This window comes from Felis catus, chromosome F2 (assembly GCF_018350175.1).
Source record: "Felis catus isolate Fca126 chromosome F2, F.catus_Fca126_mat1.0, whole genome shotgun sequence".
Lineage (NCBI taxonomy): Eukaryota > Metazoa > Chordata > Mammalia > Carnivora > Felidae > Felis > Felis catus.
Window position 1 is genome coordinate 38,452,493 of NC_058385.1, and position 25,119 is coordinate 38,477,611.

At 40.3% G+C, this 25,119-nt stretch overlaps 1 protein-coding gene across 4 annotated transcripts in view; it reads left to right on the plus strand.

Moving 5' to 3' along the window:
* The window catches only part of SLC26A7 (solute carrier family 26 member 7), a 168,114-nt gene that overhangs the window by 43,494 nt on the left and 99,501 nt on the right, over positions 1 to 25,119 (plus strand). For 2 of the 4 annotated variants that reach the window (XM_045050138.1, XM_045050137.1), the window contains exon 2: positions 5,955 to 6,264. In XM_045050138.1, the coding sequence (XP_044906073.1) occupies positions 6,072 to 6,264 (193 nt within the window). In that variant the 5' untranslated portion in view covers positions 5,955 to 6,071. Of the gene's footprint in view, positions 1 to 5,642; positions 5,819 to 5,954; positions 6,265 to 14,358; positions 17,553 to 25,119 lie in introns of those variants that run through there. The other 2 variants (XM_019822873.3, XM_045050139.1) reach the window with 2 other exon arrangements.

The following is a 25,119-nucleotide window of genomic DNA, read 5'->3' on the forward strand; positions in this document are numbered from 1 at the left end:
TCAGTTGTTGGTCAGAAATGAGAAAGGGCTTTTACTAATTCTTAATGAACTATTTTTTACTGTTTCCTTCTTTCCTTTTCCTTCCTTCTTCCCTTCTTTCCTTTCTCCCATCCTTCCTTTATGTCTTTTTCAGCTCAGGCTGCTGTAACAAAATTACCATAGGCTGTGTGACTTAAATAACAAACATTTATTTCTCACAGTTCTGGAGTCTGGGAAGTCTAAGATTGGGGCACTCAAAGATTAAATGTCTGGTGAGGGCTCTCTCCCTGGCTTATAGACAGCTGCCTTCTCATTGTATCTCACATGGCTGAGAGAAAGAACTATAGTCTCTTTTTCCTCCTTAAAAAGACCTAATCCTATCATGGGATCTCTATCCTCATGACATCATATAAAACTAATTCTTTCCCAAAGGTCTCACTTCCTAATACTATCCCATTTACTGTTAAGGGTTCAACATAAGAATATTGGAAGGACACAAGCATGTGGTCCATAGTAACTTCCTCCCTCCTTTTCTCCCTGTCTCTGTCTCTTTCTTTCTCTTCCCTGTGTATTTGAAAATGCCTTGGATCCTTGTAAAATATGCATTTGATACCCCCCCCCCCATGCATTTTTTTTAAGTTCCACCAGAGCTATCTCCTTTTGGCCACTTTTATAAGTCAAAATAAGTCACAGAACACAAAATATTGGCAGAAGGAAAAAACATGGTAAAGAATACAGACTGGGAAGTGCTGTTTAATCCAAAGAAAGCAAAGTAAGGTACATTAGTAATCGACACTGAGAGCACAAGATTTTGTTCACACTACTATAATGGTTTGTGTGTCATGAGTAGAATATTAACTGTACTGCTCAGGACTGGAATTGACTTGTATGTGTGCATCCACATTTAAATTTTTTTTAGTGTTTATTTATTTTTGAGAGAGAAAGACAGAGCATGAGTGGGGGAGGGGCAGAGAGAGAGGGAGACACAGAATCTAAGGCAAGCTCCAGGCTCTGAGCTGTCAGCACAGAGCCAGATGCGGCACTCGAACTCACAAACCGTGAGATCATGACCTGAGCCAAAGTTGGACGCTTAACTGACTGAGCCATCCAGGCATCCCCAACCCCATTTAAATGTAATAGTATTTCTGAAATAAATAACACCAAAAAAAAAAAAGAAATCAGAACGCTTTTGGGATAGCACTAAAAGAATTAGTCCTAAAGCTGAGTGATTGTTAAGTGTTACAGGAATTAGGGCAAATACTAAAGAGTGAACATTTTCATGGGGCGCCTGGGTGGCTCAGTCGGTTAAGTGTCCTACTTTGGCTCAGGTCATGACCCCTCGGTTCATGAGTTCGAGCCCTGCGTCGGGCTCTGTGCTGACAGCTCAGAGCCTGGAGCCTGCTTCACATTCTGTGTCTCCCTCTCTCTCTCTGCCCCTTCCCTGCTCATGCTGTGTCTCTCTCTGTCTCAAAAATAAATAAACATTAAAAAAAATTTTTTTTTAAAGAGTGAACATTTTCAGTAGTAGATCTTGGCACAATAATTGGGAAACAGATGTTTTAACAATTAGAATGTCTAAAGACTGGAATGAGCTATTGTTCTAAGCTGTTTCAGTCATTAGAAGAATTAAGACAGAGGTTGGAGTCAGGGCTGTGCCAGCCTATATAAAATTTTGGGTGAGGGGCGCCTGGGTGGCGCAGTCGGTTAAGCGTCCGACTTCAGCCAGGTCACAATCTCGCGGTCCGTGAGTTCGAGCCCCGTGGTCGGGCTCTGGGCTGATGGCTCAGAGCCTGGAGCCTGTTTCCGATTCTGTGTCTCCCTCTCTCTCTGCCCCTCGCCCGTTCATGCTCTGTCTCTCTCTGTCCCAAAAATAAATAAACGTTGAAAAAAAAATTAAAAAAAAAAAATTTTGGGTGAATTAGGAAAAGGTTTCCTAACCTAGAAGATGACTTAATAGAAGTTGCTCTCTTTGTGTGGTTGTATCCCCAGGCCAGTTCTGTGGCTTAGTAGCAGAACATGGCCTTCATTTCACAGTCTCTACTTTCCTCCTCAGATGGGAACCTTTTAAAGTGTCCTCTTAATAGAAATGCTGTAGATCGACTTCTTGAAGCAGGCATGAGTTTGGAGTGATGCCCTCTGAAGTTGATGAGTCTATATTTCCAAGTGTAACCTGGATATAATTCAGTGCTTTAGGTGTCCCGGTCGCCAGCTAGATCACAAAGAAACATAATACTGCAATCAAAAGTAACACAAGATTTTTAATCTTAACTAGTGTCTCTCAAAACCCATTAAATGTGGTCCAACTTATAGCCTGTACAACATTTCTTAGAAGGTTCTTTCCTCATTCGAGCCTGACTCAATTTCCTCATACTTCAGAATTTCTTCAGAGGCTCTTCTTACAGTCTAACCCTGTAAAACTCTATCTGAAACCCCAGAACATGAGGTTTTCTATCTTTGCTTTGTCTCCTCCCTTTCTCTTCCACTTACTATCTAGTTTGTCCTCCTTCTGCTCCCTAGACTCTATAATATAAGAAAAAGGAATTGTGTTGAAAAAGATAGAACTTTCCTTACGTTGTAAGAGAACTGTGAGAAGGTGAGCAAGATAGGATCTCTATTTTCCCCACTATCTCTTACTCTCTTTCCCTCTACACCGATTTTCCTCATTCTTTAATATCACAGTCTGGAAACCAGGCTGAGATAGACTAAATAATTCTGGGGTAATTTTCAAGAGTAGGGCCATTCATATGTTAATACTTTAGTGAGTGGATCCTATGTACGCTGAACTTTCTATTAGATCCTAAGGAAAAAGGCAAAGCAAGTTATTTAAATAATCCTTACTCACAAGGAATTTACGATCTCATGAGCCAGATGGACTACAATAAAATCAAATAGATTTCAAAGAAGAAAACCAATAGCAGACAATGACTACAGCTGTAGACCCATAAGTAGCTTTGGGGTTACTGGGGTGTTGGGTGTACATCATGAACAGAAGTATGGGGAAGCCAGGGAAGGTTTCATGGAAGAGATAGGTATTGAGTAAATGTTTAGATGAGGAAAAAGACCATAGAACAAGGAAAATTAGTGTAGAGATCTACTGAAGAGTCAAAGTAATGTGCCGTAAACAGTGGCTATACTTACCTGCTGGAACAGAGGGTCTGAGTAGGATGGGAAGCCTTTTTTTCTCCGTGAGCATGCAATTCTCCCTTCTCTGGTAACCATAACATTCCTTGTGCAACCTGTTATTAACTTATCCCATTCTGCTTTGAGTGAGTTAGTTGCATATTTTCTATTTCCTTCATTAAATGTTAACTCCCAGACAATAGAGACAATCTCCCCTCACCACCACCCTACTCCACTTTTATAGCGCCTCACGCAGAATCTATCAAATTGTGGTTATTCAGTAAATACCTACTGAATTGAATGGAGGTGATGAGAAGCTAGTCAGAGTCCGTGGATAGGGGAGTGGAGAAGGGTCACATGCTTGTGCTAATGAGTTTGATATTGGAGATCAATGGAAGTTCAAACATGTCAAGGATGTGATCAAAATGATATTTTAGGAAGAAGAATTTTTCTGTCATTCCTCATAGGAGGTGGAAGATATGTTCATCTTTCTAATTGTCTCAGTGTTGCCTGGACATTTGGGAAAAGATGTCTCCTATAGATGATACATAGTACTGAACTTTAAGCTGATTTTAGTCATTGAATCTTTTGAATAAATATATTTAGTCTTCTTGCATTTTATGGGCTGGGTCTAACATACTCTGAGAATCTCATGGGTGTGAATAAATTTCTTCATAAGGGTCTTTGGTATTGTTGATTATAAATAGGAGTGACATCATGCTCTGGGGTGAGATTTTGGCATGTTTTAAATAATGTGCAAACACACGGAATTGGGAAAAAGTCTGGATATTGGAATTCCAGATTTACACTTCAACGAAGATTGTGGGGGGGGGGGGTAAGGTTTATTGTAATTTTTAAGTGTTTTTTGATTGAAAGACAATGGAACCATTTTGTCAAACTAATTTCTCCTCCTTCCTGGTCTTAGGATACTTTAGAACAATTGCTGGCACTAATATATATTTAGGTACTTCTATACAGATTCATCTAAAATTCTAAAAATCCATTCATGTGAATTCTTTGTTATTAACAAACATTTAACACATTTTTTTTAATGATTGAAATTACACATATCATAGCTATTGCTTGGCGATTTCAGTCGAGCTTTCATTTTTTTTTTCATTTTGTCAGTATAGATTTGAATTTATGATCTATCTATGTTTTGAAAAAATATCTTTAGTGTTAGTTTTGATTGTAAAAGTAATACATAGGATAGACAGATAAATATAGATATATTGATATATGGTTTCTGAATTACTTTGTTTATATCCTGAATGTAGTCTATAAAAGAAAACCCAAGATTGCTGTTTGTGAAGGAAAAACAATGTAGCATCATTATTAAGAGTGGATTTGGTTATCTGGTTCTACTTCTCACACCAAAAGAATAGGGTTAAAGTACTACAACTCAGTCTGTGATATCTAAGCTAAGGAAAAGTTTGTAAATTTAACACGATGTAAACAATCAGAAAAATACGAAGCAAATTCTATTCTGTACATATGAATGAAGTATACATACATCCCTACATGTTTAGGATTCGTTGGATTTATAAAGAAAGGTAGACATTTTTGCACAGATAGAAAGCAATGCCATCTTTGGAAAGCTGAGGGAACAAGTCTCCACCTTAATTCAAAAAACAATGGAAAAAGGTCCAGCAGAGGACCTTTTTTGTTCAAAAGTTCAAGTACTTTTTTATTCTGAAGGCTTTCAGAAACCAGATTTCTACTCTCTGGACACATAGGTATTAAAAGGGCTGCAGTAAATTTATATCATGATATTCTTTCTCTTGGCCTCACAATTTTAGTTAATATATTGGCTTTTTGGTTTAATTCCAATGGCACAACTCCTAAATGCAGGCTTTTTCTTCTGGGACGGGGGAAACAATCATAAACTAAAAATCTTTGACAGCCTGTCTGTTCTATTATAAAATGTAACACCCTATCTAAAAAAGAGAAATCTCCCAAAGGTCGTGTGAAAAGAGGGCAGCACCACACAAAAATCTGGGGATACTTCAAACAGTAGTTTGAACAATACATTATTCCTTGAGAAATTCCAGTTACTTAGCATGAGTGTGAGAATTATATGGTTTGGAGAAATCGAGAAAACTGAATGAATGATTTCAGAGACAGGGAAGAACTATTGCCACAAATATTTGTTCATAGTTCATAGTGATGCTTATTTTCTCAGCCCATGAGATGAAATTTCAGTTTGTTTATGAGACTGGCTATTCTGTTCTCAGGCTGGGCAGTGGCCGTCTGAATGTTTCTGTATGAATGAAAAGCTCATCTTCCAGGGAATAAAAAAGATAAGGACATTTAGCAACACCTTCTTATTTTTCTGAATTTTATAGAACTGGTAGTCGTCTGATGTATTGAAAATATGCACGTCCTCAAAAAGTAAGGCTAGATTGTCTGAATATATTTTGCACTATAAACCCCTCTGGCAGTTTTATGTTTTTACACAGCTTGTAGGAGAGAGACTGGACTGGCTGAAAGCTTCCTGGTTTCATTAGCATAACCCAGCCCACCTCCAACACACGCCCACAACTACCTCATTAGCCATTGGGAATGGAGCCAAAAACATAAGACTACAGTGAATATAAGGGGAATTACTGGCGAAAGAGCTCTAGACCTGCTTAACACTGAACCCATTACTTTTCCAAGATCAGAAAAATATTAGACTAACAGGAACCATTTCCCCGTCTTACTCAGATAAGGATTCAAGGTTTTAATCTATAGCTTTTAATCTAGACTAATTAGCTTCACCATAATAAGACATACAGCCTGGCTGTGTATATTTAAGTACTTCTGTTAATCTCTTTCCCTTTCTCCCTCTTTTATTGATTTATTTTTCTGGATAGCTTTGACATTGTAAACCACGGACGAATTGGAGCCTGGCATTGAAAAGAGGTGTTCTGCAACGATTTTTTTTTTTTCTTGTCTAAAGAAGTTTACTTCTACAAGAGAGAATCTGAAAAATGACAGGGGCAAAGAGGAAAAAGAAAAGCATGCTGTGGAGCAAGATGCATACCCCTCATTGTGAAGACTTTAAACAGTGGTGTAGAAGGCGGCTACCTATTCTGGAATGGGCACCACAATATAATCTGAGAGAAAACCTGGTTCCAGACACCATGTCTGGGATAATGTTGGCAGTTCAACAGGTGACACAAGGTAATGTACTGCATTTGATTTTCCTGTTTTAAGCAGAATAGATGTCACTTTGCTTTCTTGGAAGAGTATTATGACTGACCCATGATCTATAATTTAGCTAGTGAAATGGACACTTAATTAATTGTGGGAAAATAAGCGCATTGACTATCTATATACAAAAGCTTTCCTAGTTGTCTTTTTTTTTCTATTTTTTAAAGCTATTAAACACTGAACCAATTTTTGAATGGTAATATTACATATTTGCAATGTTAAAGTTCATACTATATAAGTGTAAAAGATCAGTAATTGTGGGAGAATGAATTTTTATAGCTTGACCTTACTGATACAGTTTGTTACTTTCACTGAGTCAAGCTATAAAATATCTCCTGGCTTGAACATATCGTTTGTAAACCTAATTAGCAGCACACAATTACCTGTTGTAGCCTTGAGAGTCGCTATAAGCAAGGAACAGAGCTTTCTGTACATAAAGGAGGCTCTTTGCCAAAACCATTATTTGCAAAGAGAATCCTGTGTGTCCTTAGAGCTTGTATTTTACTGTGCATGTTGCTTTAATTCTGTATCACATTACATACTGTATTTATTTCTCAATAAGAAATTTAAACTGGTGAGAAGTCTGAGTTTAACTTTCCCAAAGCAGATTCTAAGTGGTATTCTGGATTTTGATACATAGGTGTTTCTCTTGGTGAAAGCTTTAAGTTAAGTAGTGTGTACATGTGTGTGAACATGTGTGTGTGTGTGTGTGCATGCATTTTCCTTAGAGATATATTTATTGCATTATTTTTATTATTTTGCTAATTCAAGTAATAATTTCCTACCTGTAGCACGGAAGGGAACCAATTTCTCAACCTTGAAAATTTGGAACACTTTCCTTGGCATAGACTCTGTAGATTTATATTTCCTTGCAGTTTCACTACATCCCTAGCTTGAACTATTATTCATTCTGTTAAATTATAAGCACTCTTTTAATTGAATTATTCTGTAGCTGGAACAAACTGGTTTGTGTATTTGTGTTTTTAGTATGATTAGGACCATCTGCACTGGTGGCTTTACTTTAAGATCCATAAGACTATCATACTTTATGGGATTCCATTTCCCTGAATAATATTACATTTTTTAATGACCATTTCGCCAATAGTGAAGCATGGTAATCTTTAATAAAACTGCAAAGTAAATAATAGGTTAGGGCATTTTGAGCCCTGTTTTTATTCAGTTTTAAATTCAAAATGTGACACTACTATGTACTTTGAATCTAAGCGATTGACTTCCAAGGGCTTTTTCACCAGATAGTTTTAGTATAAATGTATAAATTTATTTTGCTTTAATGTAATGTAAAGTGAAAGAGAAATCTATTTTTTAAATAATTTGTTTTGTCATCTCTATAGAATATCAAGTTAATAAGGAAATCTGGGGATATGATAAAGATGTCTGTGATACACCCTTAGCAAGAGTATTTATGTGTAAGTCTTTGGTAGTTAATTGTATGGCTTTCATTTAGATAGAGATTTTGAGGGATTTTGTTTTATGACTCATATATTTCATTGGTTATAAAGAAACACATTGGCCAGCCCCTGACTGATGGGAAGCACAAAGCTTACTCAGCCCTGTGTCTTGGAAAGTTATGGATCTGGCTGTTGGTTCTCTTGGAAAGCTACCAGTGACTGGGCAAGGCTATGCCGCTAGAAAGAACTTGAAGGTTTTCGTTGATGTATGAAAAGACAAATTCTTCAAAAAGTACCTATTCTTTTGAAAACAATTCTCTTAAACTTTCTCATGCTTACCCACCAGGGAGAGATAAAAAGTGAAATATAGGTTACCATTGTTATAAGGGGCACTGTGCTAAGCCCCTGTGTTCATTGTCCTCCCCTTTCCTAACAAAAGCCCAAGGGACAGCAGTCTCTTCTTCATTTTCCATATGAGAAAATGGAGGTTTAGAAAAGCAAGTAATTTTCCCTGGATCTCATACCTGATAAGTGGTAGAATGAGGGCTTGATTCCAAAGCCAACACTTTTAACATTTTATACTTTATGTTCTACACTGCCAAGATAACTAGACTTTTTCATAATACCAATGTTATTGGTAATAAAAGACATTCCTTTGGAAAGGTATGAATATTCCTCCCTTCAAATTACTTTTTCATTTAGGTTTCATCCCTGAAGTTTTTAGACTCAAAGGTGAGTGACGAAGAAAATAACTACAGTGGAATATACAGTAAGAATGGCATTTAGATATCATTAGCTTCTATTTGTGTGAGTATAGGCACTCATTACCAGCTCCATTTCTTTAGGAAAATTGGAAGAAAGGGGTAATTTTTGCTTTTGCATCATAACACAATAGAAACAAATACCTGTTTTCCCTCTGCTGATCTTGGAAGCAGCTTTTCAGTTACTCGGCATAGTTGAATCATGTGAAATTGTTGAATCAAACATTTTTTGACCTATAAATATGGAAACTTATATGGTTCAATCCAGTAGTTTTTCATTCTTCTCTCTCTAGAAATGTCTTTAAAATTGAGAAGGATAATGGAAACTAACATTTGAATGTATTCTATATGTCAGATATTTTAAATTATGTCTTTTAAATCGCTTTACTAAAGATTTCCCAATTGTTAAATATCGATGATTATCAGTCACTATCGTATTTGACTCACGTATAGCATTTTGCGTAGTGAGTATACTCCTTCTAAGACTTTCTTCTCTTGGTTTTGAGACATTGCTCTTTCATTTTTCTCCTACCACATCTCCGGCCTTCTCTTCTTGCGAGCCTCTGCAGCTTTTGCCTCTTCCTCAATCCACCCAAAGCATCAGTGTCCAGGAGACTCAAACCCTGGCCTTCTTCTCCAAGAAGGCCTTAGGCTTTTTAATCTGCATAAGAGGTTTTAACTACCGTCGCCCTGCTAATGAAACTTTCTCCTAAACCCAAGATCCACATATCCAATTGTACAAACCTAGACTTTTCTAAAAGCACTTCAACTGCAGCATTTAGTCTTCTAAAACAAACCGAATAGCACCACCATCCTAACTAGAATTATAATAATCAAAAATAATAACAGTAATTTTCAAGCACACATGTAAACGGTGTGGTAAGAACATTTGACATTGTATACAAAACTGAGACTCAGAGAGAATAAGTCACTTGCTTGAAGTCACACAGCAAATGAGTGGAAGAGTTAGGATCGGAACTCAAAGAGTCTGGCTCCAGGAGTGTCTCATCTTACACCAGACTGCTTCTCATGGGGGGGGTCTCAAAAGTTATTCCCAACTCTTCGCTCTCTTTTGCCACTTAGCTCGTTAGCACACAGTCAGCCCCTAGGTTCTGTTACTTCCAGTCGCTGAGTGTCTTTCCAACCAAGTAGTCTTCTGCAGGCCTCCTGCTGCGGCCCTAGTTCACTGTCTGCGCCCTTGAAATCATTTTGTGGCCCTTCCTTCTCTGTCTCCTCCTGTAGGCCATGTTGCATACTGCAGCCAGAATGTGAACATCTGAACACATGTCTTCTCTGTCCAAAAATCTTCAGTCCTCTCTTTCCTCTCGGATAAAAGGCCAATTCTTCAGAATAATTTATTAGATCATTAACAATCTGGGGCCCTTGATACCAAGGTCTACTCAAAGAGGCATCTCCTCTGAAAATCCCTCCCAATCTCCCGGGAAGATGCATATTTTCTTCCCTCCTACTCCCTCTGTACTTTTTACCTATCTGCACGATAGGCCTTAGCAGATTGAGTTATAATATTTCGATACAACTCTTTCCACACTGGCCTGTAAGCTCTGGAAACAAAGGTAATGTTTCAATCTTTACATTTTTACCAACTTGCGTGTTGCCTGTTGCATAGAAGTATGTTTTTAATAAATATTTGCTGGAAGTATTAAAAACGGTTTAGCTCCTGCAACCTCTGATTATTCCATAGTAGCATAGTGCCACTCGAGGAAGGAAATTAAATTTACATTTTTAGGTTTTCAAAAGAAATGCAACAGAGATACGAAGAGTAAGGAATACATTAAAAATATGAGTGAGTAATGTCTTCCAATTCCTTTTACTTTCCTGAAGTTACAAACTTGCAGCCCTCCAGACAAATCTGGTAAAAGATATATTTCCTTTCTTCCAAAACAATGTTAATTTTTTCTCCAGCCAACATCAACAAATATGAACAGTTCCTATATAAATCCAGATGCTTGACCCCTCTTGAAAAGGGCGAATACACGGCCATACGGGGCCCATATTCCCATTTGGCAAAGATCTGCTGGGCCTTCCTAGAGGCCACCCCCTTTAGACAGGGCATGCACTTTGCATTTTGCCAGTTTCTTCATCACTCACCCATTGCCACCCTTCCTGCTAGTATTCCTGTTACTTGCCCAGCCTGTGTCTGAATTTGTTTTGCCTGCCAAGACGAAACAAATTCAGACGTATGTTTTGTCAATGGTTTTGTCAATTTGCCTAATATGCCCCTAACTCATCCCTAAATAAAACCTTTACCGAGAGATTACATAAGATTAGGTTCTTAACTTAGATCCACAGAAAGTTTTTTTTTTTGAGGGCGAGAGGGCGCAAGTGAGTGGGGGGGGCAGAGAGAGAGGGGGAGGGAGGGAAGTGGGGCTCATCCGAAGTAGGGTTTGAGTTCAACGGAAGTGGGGCTCGGATTCACAGAACCTTTAGGTCTGTGAACCTGGGTTTATGTGTTCCAATAGACTTCATTTCTTTATAATCCTTTGCGTTTTCTGTTAATTATTTTTTAATTTTTTAACGTTTATTTACTTTTGAGAGAGACAGAGACAGAGCACGAGTGGGGGAGGGGCAGAGAGAGCCGGAGTCACAGAATCCGAAAGCAGGCTCCAGACTCAGCTGTCTGCACAGAGCCCGACACTGGGCTTGAACTCACAAGCGGTGAGATCATGACTTGAGGTGAAGTCAGCCACTCAACTGACTGAGCCACCCAGGCACCCCTCTGTTAATTGCTTAAAAAAAAAATTCTGGGAAGGAGTTCATAGGTGTTGCCAGACTGCTAAAGAGGATTACACCTCCCTAAAGTAAATAAATAAAAGTATGGATGTCCTCATTTCAAAGGAAGAGAAACCTTAGATCACTCTTTCAGCATATTCAAATATTTCTTTGAAACAGTGTGCATTTTTAAAAATCTTTAATAAATCTGGAAGCCCTCATCACCACCAGCGGGTACAAGGCATTATAGTCGCATCTACCACAATAACCTGTAACTGACATTTTGGGGGACCTCACTACAGAATGTGTTTTGAAGATGAGCAAACATCCTAGAGAATGTCATTAACTTAAAACATATCGCAAACATGGTGGGCAAGCTGAGCAGTACAAGACTGTACTCCCTAGAGTATCTAGTCCACATTCTAGCCTGAACAAGCACTTGGGGGAAATAGTTTCTTTGTTTCCAACCTGAAAACTCAAGCACTGAGACAGGGAGGAGACCTAAATGCACGACTTGCCATGTAAGAAGCTAATCCACTGAGAAGGAATATGAGAATGTTTTGCCTTGCATTCCAAGGGATCACCTAGAAATTTTGTTCCCAAACCATGAAAATTTTATGCTGCCATAGGGTTGCCTGATGTTCAAACCACAGTGTTCTGGGCCGCAGACAAAAGATGGATATTCCTTATAATTATGCAGAATGTGTGGCATTGCTGGCACCGAAACACATGTGTGGAAGCCGAGCCTCGTTGCACTCCTGAGGGCAGCTTAGTGACATGTGGAACAGTAAGTGGAAACTCCTGAAGCATCCTGCATTGGGAAGATGAAAGGCTTGTCTGGGAATTTTCCCCTGCGTGGTCTCAGCTTTGAGGATACAGAATCCTAGCATTAGTGATATATCTCTAACCTAACCCCCTTAATCACTAGTTCTCCCTGCTAGTAACTTTTCTCTCCTCCAGAACAAGGGGCAGCAAAATAGTGCCAAGCAAGTCTCAAGTATACTTGTCCTGACCCTTATAAAAATACGCCCACCGGTTAGTAACACTTCGCTGACTTTTCTCTTCCATTTCAATCTATGCCCTGACCTCGCCTCACAGTATAACTTCAGGCTTCATTTGACACTCCTGGTTTTCTTTTTCTTCTTCTTAAATGTAAAGTGATGATGATCTGTATATTAAAGGGTCATTTACATACTTCTGCCTTTAGAGGAATGCTCTTTATAGTGTTTAGAGTTGTTCCCATGGCAGAATCATGACCTTTCCTTTTAGGGTGTGGAGAATTTAGCAAGGTTTGCAACAAAATAGATTGGCAGTGAGTGTGAAGATAAAGTGTGTGGCCTATTTGGAGAAGACTTCTGTTTTTGCTAGCTAGGATCCATCCTTGCTCCTGTTAATGACTATGTCTTGGATTATTTTTGAAGAAACAACCTCTCTTCCATTTTTAGTATATGTGGTTTAGTATATGTGTATATAAGGTTGTAATTTTGGCTCTAGTGATGGAGTCTAGCCTCATCAGTGGGTTAAGTCCCCCTCAACCAGGATTCTCAAACCTGTAGATCTATTGGAGGTGGGGGGGGAGTGCCTGGGTGGCTTAGTCTGTTAGGTGTCTGACTTCAGCTCAGGTCATGATCTCATAGTTCGTGGGTTTGAGCCCCACATCGGGCTCTGTGCTGACAGTTCAGAGCCTGGAGCCTGCTTCGGAACCTGTGTCTCCCTCTCTCTCTCTCTCTGCCCCTCTCCCACTCACCTCTGTCTCTCTCTCTCTCAAAAAAAAACATAAAAAAAAAAACAAACAACCCTGCAGATCCATTGGAACCACGTTAGGACTTAAAAGAATACTGGTTCCTGGGTGCCATTGTCAGGCAATTGTCAAATTTCCTGGGAGTGGTTTCCAGACATTGAGACATTATGTTTTTTCCTTTTATAAGTTGTCCCAGATTCTGTTGTGTAACGGTGTTGAGAACCGGGTGCAGACGCAGTGATTGGTCCGGGGAGAGCTTGTGGCTCAAGTCTTGGTCGTTGGTACAATCCCCTACATCAGGCCGGGGACTGGTTCATGGATGAGATCTGCCGCCTAGGCACAAGGGCACAGATTTACTATGCCACAAGTCAGTCACTTTTTGTTTTAAAATGGTAACGGTAATACAGATGACCTGATTGGTCCATCAGTCTGGATCCCAGGGCATCCTGGGGTTGTAGTGGGGGCAGTTGGCAGTGAGGATGATGTGCCTTTATAGCTTCCCAGGACCTCTGCAGCCTGAAAATGAAGCCAACCCAGCAAAGAGCATAGCAGAGACAAACAGTCCGGAAGACAGCTAGCATACCCTCAACTTTTTACTTGCATGTGCAAGTTGCTTAATTAGTGGGGGTGCCTGGGTGGCTCATTCAGTTAAGCATCTGGCTTTGGCTCAGGTCATGATCTCGTGGTTTATGGGTTTGAGCCCCACATCCGGCTCTGGGCTGACAGCTCAGAGCCTGGAGCCTGCTTCCGATTCTTTGTCTCCCTCTCTCTCTGCCCCTTCCCCAGTCACGTTCTTTTTCTAGCTCTCTTTCTCTTTCTCTCACACAAAAAAAAAATTAAAAAAATTAAGGTGTTTAATTAGGTTTAAGTTGAGTTAAACTACACATTTGAGAATTGTTACAATTTAAATATTGCACATTTTTTTCTAATTCTACAGAACCTGGAAAGATAGATATCATTGTACTTTATATTTTTCTGAGAAGGGGGGGTTTGAGGCTCAGAACACTAGATCACTTGCCCCCAGTTCTAGCGCTGCTTAAGAGGGGCTCAGGCCTGATTCTGCCAGGCTCCATCCCTCATCCCTCACTGCCTTCTGTTCCCCTGTTAGTTCAAGTATAACAGATAAGGACCGAACGTGGGCAAAAGAATGCCCGAGCCTCCCTTCAGCCCCTCAGGTGCCCCTACCCATGATAACACCTTGCTTGATAAAATAAAACCCAGAGATTCTGGTTGAGAGTGGAAGAGGGCTCTGCCACGGGGAAGAAATACCTGGACCAGGGCTCCTGCTCTCTTCCTTCAGAGCTTCTCACTGCCCTGTTAGACTTGCTTCAGATGAGAGAGGGAGAGGACACGTGCTGTAACGCTGGCCTGAGCATCAACGAACAATGGCTTTCACCATGTGGTGGAAGGAACACACGGATAAGCTGTTTGGATGAGACTTTACTAAAGGCTAAGGGGCAATAAAAGGGAAAGAGGGAGTGTCATGGGTTTGGAACCAGGCTTCCTCGTCTTCACTCAGTTTATTCCCCTTCATCTCAGCTCTGCTCTCCTCCATCACAGTAGATGCCATCTCTAACCCTCACCACCCATGCCCAGAGCACCACGGTGGACATTTGTCCTTTGCCATTCTGAGTCTAAGAGAAGGCCTACCTAGAACTCTTCTAACTTTTCTGACCTTGGAGATGTCTGCCCACCAGGCATGACTCTACTCCCTCCGTAGCCATGAGCTCAGCGGCATAGGTCTGTCTCAGCTTAACACCATTTGTATAAATAAAAAACACAAAAGCGTGTTTCTCTAGTCTTTGTTCTTGATCAGCTTTTCCCCGTACATTTTGTTTTTCAGGAGCTAATCCATTTCCATGGCTTCAATTGCCACTTTTCTGCTGGTGAATTGTAAAAATGTATTTCTAGCCCAAGTTTCTCTTTTTAGTTCTAGCTCTAAATATCCGGCTGCATATTGAACACCATCTTAATGTCTCCCAGGGACATATTTACAACTGGACACATCATTTTCCCTCTCAAAATCAGCCCTTATCCTCTGTTCTGCATTATACTGAAAGTCACCCCCATCTACCCAATTGTCTATGCAGGAGTCTGGGGATGATCCTAATTGCCTTTTCCCCTTCATGACCGTTATTCAATTAAGGAGGTTCTCTAAATTCTTTCTTCTGAATGTCTCTCAAATATACCTCATGCCCACTGTCCTTGTGACAACTACCTCAGTGTTAACAGATATTGTAACATTTGTGGAATGCTTAAAATAATGCCATAAAGGGTACTAAACTAAAGGTGTATTATATGAATCGATCTTCAGAATAACCTAAGAGTTTGAGACCATTATTATCCATATTTTGCAGATGAAGGAAGGAGAATTAGTTTGCTTGTAGTGCCAAGTAATACAGTTTCTATAAAGCAGAGGGAGCATCTAAATGCTTGTCTTTCTGATCCTGAGCCCATGCTCTGATCTTCATTAAAAGCCACCATCATTCCTTCCACGCCAGTTAGACTGTCTTCTTGTTCATGGTTTTGTGTCTCTGTGGTCTATTCCAAACTGCCACAAAATTCTTTTTTGGGCTAGATAGTGGAGATCTTTGTCTTAAGTTGCTTCAGCCGCACCTTTGCTGATGGCTTTTGGACCTTTTTTGGTGTTTCACTCTATACAGCGTCCTTGCTTTACACCATCTTGTTGGTCTCTCTCCCTTCCCCTCCCTTCCCTCAGCCCTTCCCTCGTGGCTCCCTGGAACTCCAGATGCTTCCCTGGAACCAAAACCACAGGTGTGTTTTTTATTGACATGTATAATGTTGGGAACCGTCAGTTAAATAACAGAAGACTTTGTTTTAAAACTGAGTGGGTGTTCCCCCTGTATTGAATCTAATCATCTAATACCAAAGGGCTCATATTCCTGAACGGAAACTCCTAGGCTGAAGCTGATTGGTGCTTGCACCCTTTCTGTGGGCATGGACTTCCCAACTTATCATATTCCCCAACGCTCGCTATCCTTTTATATCAGCACCACTTCATTCTTGTTATTCATCCTTTTCCAATCCAGAGCAGGACATTCTCAGATTCAGCTCAAGGACAGCTTGATTGTCCAAATTCATGACAGCATGCCGAAGCAGTATATATTTAATATAAAAGCAGACACAATTTAGAATGTAGTTAGGTATATAAATAGTCACCTTTTCTCTCATTAGACAGGATTAGACTTCTGAAGATTTTTATCAAAGCCCTTCAATATCTGGAACTTACTTTTGCAGCCACATCTCTTCTTTTTCACCCTGTGTTCCCTAATTTACCTACTTAACTCGCAATTGCATTTGTTTTTATATTTGATTTCCCCCCTCAGTTAGGACTCTTTATAGTCTAGGGTGACCAACCATCCTGGTTTCAGCAATGAAAGTCCTGAGTCTTAGGAAACCCTTTCAGCTCCTATCAAAGTATTTGGCACATAGTAGGTAGGTACTCAAATGTTTGTTGACAGTGAAAAATCATAATTGAGATGATAGGGCAGAATTTTCCTGTGTCCACTCTCCTTTTGGTGGCTACTCTCCCCGTGGAAACTTTCAGTCTCTTACAGTTTCTGATATTTAAGCTCGTAGGTCCATTGATCCTGAAGCTTCTTGGTCCTGGTAATTCTTTATTTTCACGTTTGTGAGATACCACCTGTATAAGCAGCCCTGGGATAACAGAACGATGTAATTTGCCTTAACCCCTCTAGTGATTAGAACCAATGATCTTTGATTAACAATCTTTGTCTATGAACCTAGAGAATGTGTGTCTATAGGAATTTTGTTTGCATATAGTTGTGGTTCTTGAACATATGTAAATGGACTCTGGGAGACCCATTTGTAATATCGCTGAGCCCTGAGCCCACTGATGCTGTGAACCAGACAGCTGATTATACTGTGGTTTGCTAATAACAATTCTAAGACCACCACAAACCAGTTACCGGAGGGAAGTAACTTTCATCATTACCCACACAGTTTGGGTTTGATTTCTTATGTGTAGTTCTTGGAAGTGCCTAGTGCCACCTAATTATTTTGTTTTCAAGAATACTAATCTGTCTTCCTAGGGTGCTTTATTCATTTCTATTAAAAAACATACTTGAAAGACTACACAGTATTTTGCTATGTTCTTGGAAAGATACAGAGAAGTATAAGACAACACTCCAGCCCACAAGGGCCTTATTATTTTTTCCTTCCTCAGAAATTCGTACAAAGTATATGAGAATATGATCTTGTTATTCAGCCTTGAAGATCTCAATCTGGTGTGGCTATGTAAGGGTGGGAACATTTTCTTAATGAAAGTTTGTAGAGTATTGGTTTCAGCCACTTTCTGCTGTGAGTAGGTTGCATAATCTAGGCAGCTGCCAAAGAATTCTGTATTTGTATTTAGGAACATGAAAAGTAGTACCAGCCCATCTATATAACAAAACATGAAATGAAGAGTTGGTGGTAAAAACTGGGCCAATAAAGAGACCAAAGTGGCAGTCTTGACAAGCTGGCAAGACTGGATTAGTACAGACATATGGCGTTATAGGAGTTGGCGCTTTAAGAAATCAAGTCCTGCTAATCACTCTTTCTCTGGAGACGATCGCAAGGAAACTATATACACAGGTAACATTTGGGGAAGGGCTATCAGTGACCCGCTTTATTAGCTGCGTTAGTGTTGAGTGTTTAAAGCATAGCTCTCGCTAAGCTGGATTGTATCAAAAACAACTTGAACCTGAGATCAAAGAGGTCTTCTCTCTTGTAAAGCTAAGGTTTGGATGTGCTTGTGAAAAGAGTGAGAGAGAGGTATGCCAGAACTTACCTTGAGGCAAGCCCTGGGCTTTCTGTCATATTAGGAGCATGGATGAAGAAATAGTGGAAGAGAAAAAATGTACATGTGTGAACATACCTTTACCCATTAAGCAATGTGGCCTCAGGTTAAGAGTACATTTATTACAATGAGCACTGAGTAATGTATGGAATTGTTGAATCACTGTATTTTACACCTGAAACTAACACTCTTTGTTAATTATACTGGAGTATAATTTGTATAATTAAATACTGGAGTATAATTTGTTAATTAAAAACAAAAGGAACAAGGCCTCATAAGAGTGTTCAACTCTGGCCTCTCCAATTAGCAGCCCTCCTTTTGGGTGGGGGAGGTGGAGGGTGGTAGGGGGAAAGGGTCTGGGAACTTCTGCTCTACCCTTTGAACGGAGGTTGTATCTGTAACCTGGGAGAGGTTGGGTAGACTCAGGGCATTTGAGAAGGTAGGATTGAGGTCAGGCTTAAGAAGCTTAGTTAAGACATACAGATTCGTCCTGGTAGGTGTAAAGTTTAGTACCTGGATGTCAACCAGTGGGAGCAAGACATAAAAGGTCAACCTGGGAAATAAAGTGTCAGAGCTAAGATAAATACAGGAGCAACTCAGGATTAGAACCTGGGTCCAAGATTCTGGGTAGAAAGGGTCTGAGTTACAGTCTAGGAAGTCCTAGACAGCAGAATGGAGAGATCTCGGAGTCTTTTCTAATTTTCTTTTTTCAAAAAATATTTTTAATGTTTATTTATTTTTGAGAGAGAGAGAGACAGAGAGAGAGAGAGAGAGAGAGAGAGAGAGAGAGAGAGAGAGAGTACATGAGTGGAGGAGGGACAGAGAGAGAGGAGACACAGACACTGAAGCAGGCTCCAGACTCTGAGCTGTCAGCACAGAGCCTGGCGCAGGGCTTGAACTCATAAATGAGGAGATCATGACCTGAGATAAAGTCGGACGCTCAACCGACTGAGCCACCCAGGCGCCCCTCTAATTTTCTACCCAGTATATGAGCAGACTTCAAATTTTGGTGGGTGCACTTGAGCCCATGGGAGGCAGTGAGAAAAGGCACTTGGCTGGCAAAGACAAGTAAGGGAAGAAGCATGAGCCAGCATTTAATGTAAAGTGGGAAGAAAGTTCTTGTCTCTGCTGCTTCCTGGCCTCGTGTGTTGTCTAGAGGGGTGCTATGGAAACTTGGTCCTCAAAAAAAAAAAAAAAAAAAAAGACAAAAGAAAACAACACTGAAAGATGCCAAGGGGCAATTCCTGTTCAGATTTACTCAGCTAGAGTGTTGAAGGGGAAGGAACATCAGGACCTGTGAGAAGTCTTAAATCCCCCAGTCATATTCTGCCCAGTGTGGTCAGTACCTGCTAAAAAACTGGCCTTCAGTACCCTTGGGTTGGTACTGGCCTCTGCAGCGAACTGTTTAATAACCTTGTTTCCTGACCTGTTTACAGTCTTCTTGACTACTTGACCTTGTTTATGCCTTCATCCCTCTGCTAACCAGTGTCTTTCTTTGTCTTTGATTCTTTGTTTCTCTCCTCATACCCTTTGTTTCTCTGGGTAAATGTATCATTTCATTTCAAGGACGCTTTCGGTCTTTATCAGATCCCCAGTGAAAAAGATCCCAGTATTTTGCTCAACACATAATAGTTTCCTTATAAATGGAAATATTTCTTATTATGTTCCTTAACAATAGATCTCACAGTCTAATTCAAACCTAGACACAAAAGCACTTATACTAATTTTGGTAGTAGCACAAATAAAGAATATACAAGTATGGTAACAGCGTTGATAACGTGATCAACTCTCACTGCAGTGGGATTGAGGTTTGTAGTTAGGGGAAGTTTCAAGAAGAAATTACACTTTAACTGGATCTTGAAGGCTAGATGAGAGTTTCTCAGGTAATCTATAGATGAAGGGTGCTATGGATAAAAGAAAAACATGCAATGATAAGAATAAAAGAACACAGTTTGTTTAAATACTCATCAGTAATTTAATTTGGTGGGAGTTGTAGCTGGAGAGGGTAGCAGGGCCCAGATCACAAAAAGCTTGAATAACATGGACAAAGTGTTTGGGCTTATTTTCCAAGGTGATGGAGGGCCTTGGTGGATCTTGAGGTATGCCAGGGTGTGACAGAGGTTTGTGTTCTTGAATAATGACTCTGGCAACAGCTTATATTACATGCTTGACAAGGCAAGAAACTAGTTGGGAAAGACTCGTTAGGAGAAATTCTATTCAGGAAAGGAAGCTCTGTGGTCTGAACGGACCAAGGCAGAAGTTGTGGCGGGAAAATAGAAGGGACAGAGTTGTCCAGTGTTAAAGTGGAGTAGGTGCAGTTTGCTCCGTGTGCTCTGTGATGGGAGGGTGAAAAAGAGAACATTGTTGATAATTTCTAGATTCTTGAATTGGAAGACTAATGAAGGTGATGCCCTTTTCTGAAATAGGGCATAAATAAATAAGGAATGCCAGTATGTGATTTTGTTTTGTGTTTAATGCGTGTTGTTTTGTCCTTATGGAGGGATTGGTGGTGGGAGGGACCAAAACAAACAATTTCCATCTTGGATTTGTTATGTGAGTGCCTATAGAATCTCTGGTTGATGTCCATTTGGGTCTGGGGTTTAGGAGAGAGATCACTAACGTGCGTATATTTGAAACAATTGGTTCTTCTCCATGTCATTGTGAGGGGTCATGATGTATCTCATCAAGAAAATCACAAGGTGTACAAAAATGTTTTAGCCGTTGTAGAAAGTGGGTAAACAAAAAATCAGTTTCGTATATATGAGGTGGTTATAGTCAATCGGATTGGATGGGGATAATTCATTAGTTTGTAGAACAAAAAGAGGAACCAGAATGGAAGCAACTTTGGGGAATCTGACATTTAAGTGGCTGAGAAGCTAGCAAAGGGGAATGAGAAGATGTGGTCCCTTAGCATCATGGTGCTCTGGGAGCCAGTGGGTAAGAGTTCTAAGTGTGGTTGACGTGATAAAATGTATGTATGAAACATAGAGTTCCCAGGACGTGAAGAATAAACCAAAAATGTGAAACTTTATGAGAGCCCTGGAAAATATTTTTAGTAATAAACTCAGGTATACCACAACAAAGTGCTTTGCAACTCTTCAGGAATGCGGGCAACTTGCTGATCAAAAAAAAATGCTGTCTATCCTCAACTTCTACTTCAATTAATTCTTGCCTTCCAGTAAAACTTTTTGTGATTTTGGCTCCCATATTTCCCTATCTTCTCTGAACTTTGACCACACTGATCATTGTATAAACTGCACATATAATTGTTCAATTATTTCAGGCAAGGGCCTTATAATTCATATCTCATGTCCCTTTACATGTCTAATGGAATTGACGGTGGATTTGGGTACACAGTAAAAGGTTACAAGTACTTATAGAGTAACTGTCAGAAAGACCTCAGTTTTGCATTTCAGCTACATCACTTGAGCAACTTCTTTCGCTGCTCTAAGATGAAGTCTTCCTAGGTATAGAATAGGAATAATAACACCTAGTAGATAGACTTACTTTGGGGGTTAAATGAGAGAAAATCAAGTGCTCAGGACAGAATCTAGCACAAAAGAGGTGTTCAATAAATGCTGTTATTTCAATGCCATAATTGCTACTTTCTATTTCCCATGAGAATGTAAACTCCAGAAAGGTGGGGTTTTTTTATCTGGGTTGTTCATTGATGTATCTCAGGTGGCTGGCACATAGTAGGTGTCTCATTGTAGGCAGATGCTTTTCTACATCTCATTTTAGCTCTGCTACTTGAGGGTAAAAGGAAGGTAAGAAGATGGAAAATATCAGTTTTGCCTGAAATCTCCCAGAACAATTAAGCTAGAGGAATTCTAGGCATCTTACAAAATGTTAAAGGTGCCCTCCCAAATTTGCCAAGAGGGTGCTTCAAATCTTACTTCTAGATGTTACTGGTGTCAGTTGCTAGACAGATATCATTTAACATCTGCAGGTACTCTGTGCATGGGTGTGCTAAGATTCTCTCTCTCTCCCACTTACCTTTCCTCCCCCCGCCTACCTGGTTAAAAGACAGAAATAGAAGTGAAAACAGACAAATCCAAAAGGGAATGGGAAGAGATGCCAAATAGCTGAGTTGTCATTTTAGGCTCATTGTATCATTCTCTTTGGGTCTCAATGCCTGTGAGCCAGCACGTCTGTCCAAAACTGGGTAAAAGAACATTTCAATGAGTATTTGTATCCTATGGGTTCATGATCACTCTGCTTTCGCTTGTTGTGTATAAACTGGGGGTATTGCTGGAAGACGGCACTGTGCAGACAGCAGACAGAAGGATCATCATTATTGCTTTGGTACGATCTATGTGGCCAAGCCGCCTGCGTCTCTGAGGCTGCAGTATGTGAGAAGGGAGTGCCAGCCTGGACCGCGGCTGTCGGCGCTGGTCTGCACAGACAAGGGCTCCTCAGTTTTGTCTGGAGTCGGAGATTAGCGACGGGTGCCTTTCCTCTGCTCAGCATTTCCTCATTTTCATGTGGTCCCTACTGTTTGCTCTTAACACACTTAGCCACTTGAAACTGGTGAGCTAATGAATCCTTTCCGGAAGTAGCTGGATGATCTTTAAGTAGTGAATTAACCCTCTCAGAGCAGGGTGGCTGCGCCTAATCCATTTTTGAAGCGACTGAGGCCATCACAACCTGAAAAGTGTTGCAATCTTACGTGCATGGTCTGATGTTTACTTACATAATTATGTCACTAAAGCTAAGGGATTACTTTTTTTTTTTTACTCTGAAAATTACAATTTTGAATACAGTTAGGTAACAACTCTTGTATTACAAATATTAAAAGATGGGGGCACCCGGGTGGCTCAGTCGGTTGAGCGTCCGGCTTCGGCTCAGGTCATAATCTCACGGTTTGTGAGTTCGAGCCCCACGTCAGGCTCTGTGCTGACAGCCTGGAGCCTGTGTCGGATTCTGTGTCTCCCTCTCTCTCTCTGCTCCTCCCCTGCTCCTGCTCTCTTTCTCTCTCTCTCAAAAATAAATAAATAAACATTAAAAAAAATGTTTTAAAATATTAAAAGATGGAAGTGACCTGGAGAAAGTCCTTCAGATTGACCTGCTTCAAGACCGAGAAACCAGGGATCTACTGTTTCAGTCTCCTTCTCTTCCTAATTAGTGGGTCTCACACTCCAAAGTAAATACAGTAAGAAGAAACAAAGAAATGACACGTGTCATGTATATTTGAGTTTATACTTGCACACTTGCCTCTGGTTTCTGGGATCCCTGATCGCCACATGAAATCAGGCCCTTTCTTTATCATCTCTCCTCTCCCTTCTCTTCCTCTAATCCAGCCGTGTGTCTCCTCCTCCCTGGCTGGTACTTCCAGTGATAGATAGCTTTGCGGCCAGCCTTTACAGGGCATCCTTAGGAACTCCGCTTCCGTAGGGAATAAAATCCACCCTTTCAAAATGTTTGCAAGGTACTCTCTCAGCCTGTTTGCCTTTTTCTTTTTTTACGGTTTCATTTTATTTTGTTTTTTTTTTTTTTTGTTTTTTTTTTCTTACTGTTTGTTTATTTTGAGAGAGAGCGTGGGGGAGGGGCAGAGAGAGAATCCCAAACAGGCTCCACACTGTCAGCGCAGAGGCTGACCCGGGGCTTGATCGTCTTGACCCTGAGATCATGACCGGAGCTGAGATCAAGAGTCAGATGCTTAACCGACTGAGCCACTGAGGGACCCCAAACTGTTTGCCTTTCTTAAAAGCCGGCTCCCTCACTCAAGGGCATTATCCCCCAGAGGCCCCTCTCCAGTGAAGGCTAATCATGCTCCCATTACCCTTGGTAATTTCACATACAAAGCACATTATACTTGTATTTACATGCTTAATAGCCACCCTGTTCAATACTGCATCTCCATTTGCTTGTGCCTCTTCCAAGGTCAGTTGTCTTCATATGGTCATGTATTTTTGTAAAAATTCCACAGCGAGATATTTTACCAGAAGTTGATTAAGAATACTGCCTCTTCCCTACTCAGCTTCCTTTGGGTCACGCCTCTTATGTCTGGTGGCATTGGAGTGGCTGCAGATATTTTTGGGATCCGGCTAAAAGGAAGTTGCCACAAACGGCTGGCACTGACAGAGATCAAATAAAACTCATCGGACAGCAGTGTAACAAGGGCATTTTCAAGAAACTGGTTAATTAGTGTTGGCAATTCTCAAATAATATTTAAGTTTCTGCAGGAGAAAACTTGAAATGCCCTGAAATCTTACAGCTATCAAGAACCTCAAAAGAGTCTTTAGTTTGAATTACATGTAATATTAGTAACTAGTCATAAAGCTAAAATAAAAATTTCTAATCTACCAGTAATAAAAAAACAAACTTAAATACACACTGATATTTTAGTCTGCTTCCCCAGAAATTGGAACCTGAGTCAGAGGGCTTCTGTGCAACTTTATAATTAGGGAATGCAAGCCTGGAGGGCCAGAATAAAGGACTCTGAGGATGCCTGGTAGGGGGCTGGTTACCTCCAAGGTGGCAGGCACATGGCTGTATCATGGGGGCCATGGCCCCAAGAAGGTATCAACTGAACCTCCAGGCCATCTTTCAGTGGGGAGAAACAAGGAGATGTGTATTCACTAGTTTACTTTGTCATTGGTCAGAGGCGCACCCCTTGGGTACGCCTCTGAGCTGACACGTGGGAGTCTGGGCATTCACAGAATCCCAGAGCAGGTGTCGACAGAGAAATGCTAGGGTAAGAAAAAGAGAAGCTGTCAGATTGCACTGCATGAAGTCAGACAGCTCCTGCAGGGCTACGAGAGACGGGCGAGGCCAAGAGCACTTGACATGATATATGAGGAATGTGTGATGTGCAAGAGGAGAGCCAAATTTATCTTTCTGTTGTCTCTATAGAAAATGTTACAAAAACTATTTTCAGGTGAAGAAGTGTTCAGAGCATATACAGCCTGCAATTATAAAGGGAAAAAGAAGTGTAGAGTTATATCAGGAAGTTAATAAAAATGGTGTATTATTTTTTGTGGGTATTTGATCGTGGAGTTTGTCAGATTTTTATAATTTAGCATGATTTCTCAGTGTAAATAAATATTCACCTTTGTAACTAATGTTATGCTACTTCTCAGGTTTTTTTTAATTCACTTTGTTAATTTAATTTAATTTAATTCAATTCACTTTTTAAGTATTTTTTCTAGGAAGCCTGTCAAAATGTGTAAGATCTAGGGCTCATAAAACCTGACTGCCCAAGTGCTCATATGTGTCCTATCTTAAAACTAATAAGAAAATAAACGAACTCCACTTTCTTTGACCCCCATGTCTCCATCTGGTACCAAGCCTTCTTCTCTTCTCTTCATTAATAGGATTTTCAGGGTTTCGTTCGTGTTTCCTGCCCCTTCTCCCTGCACT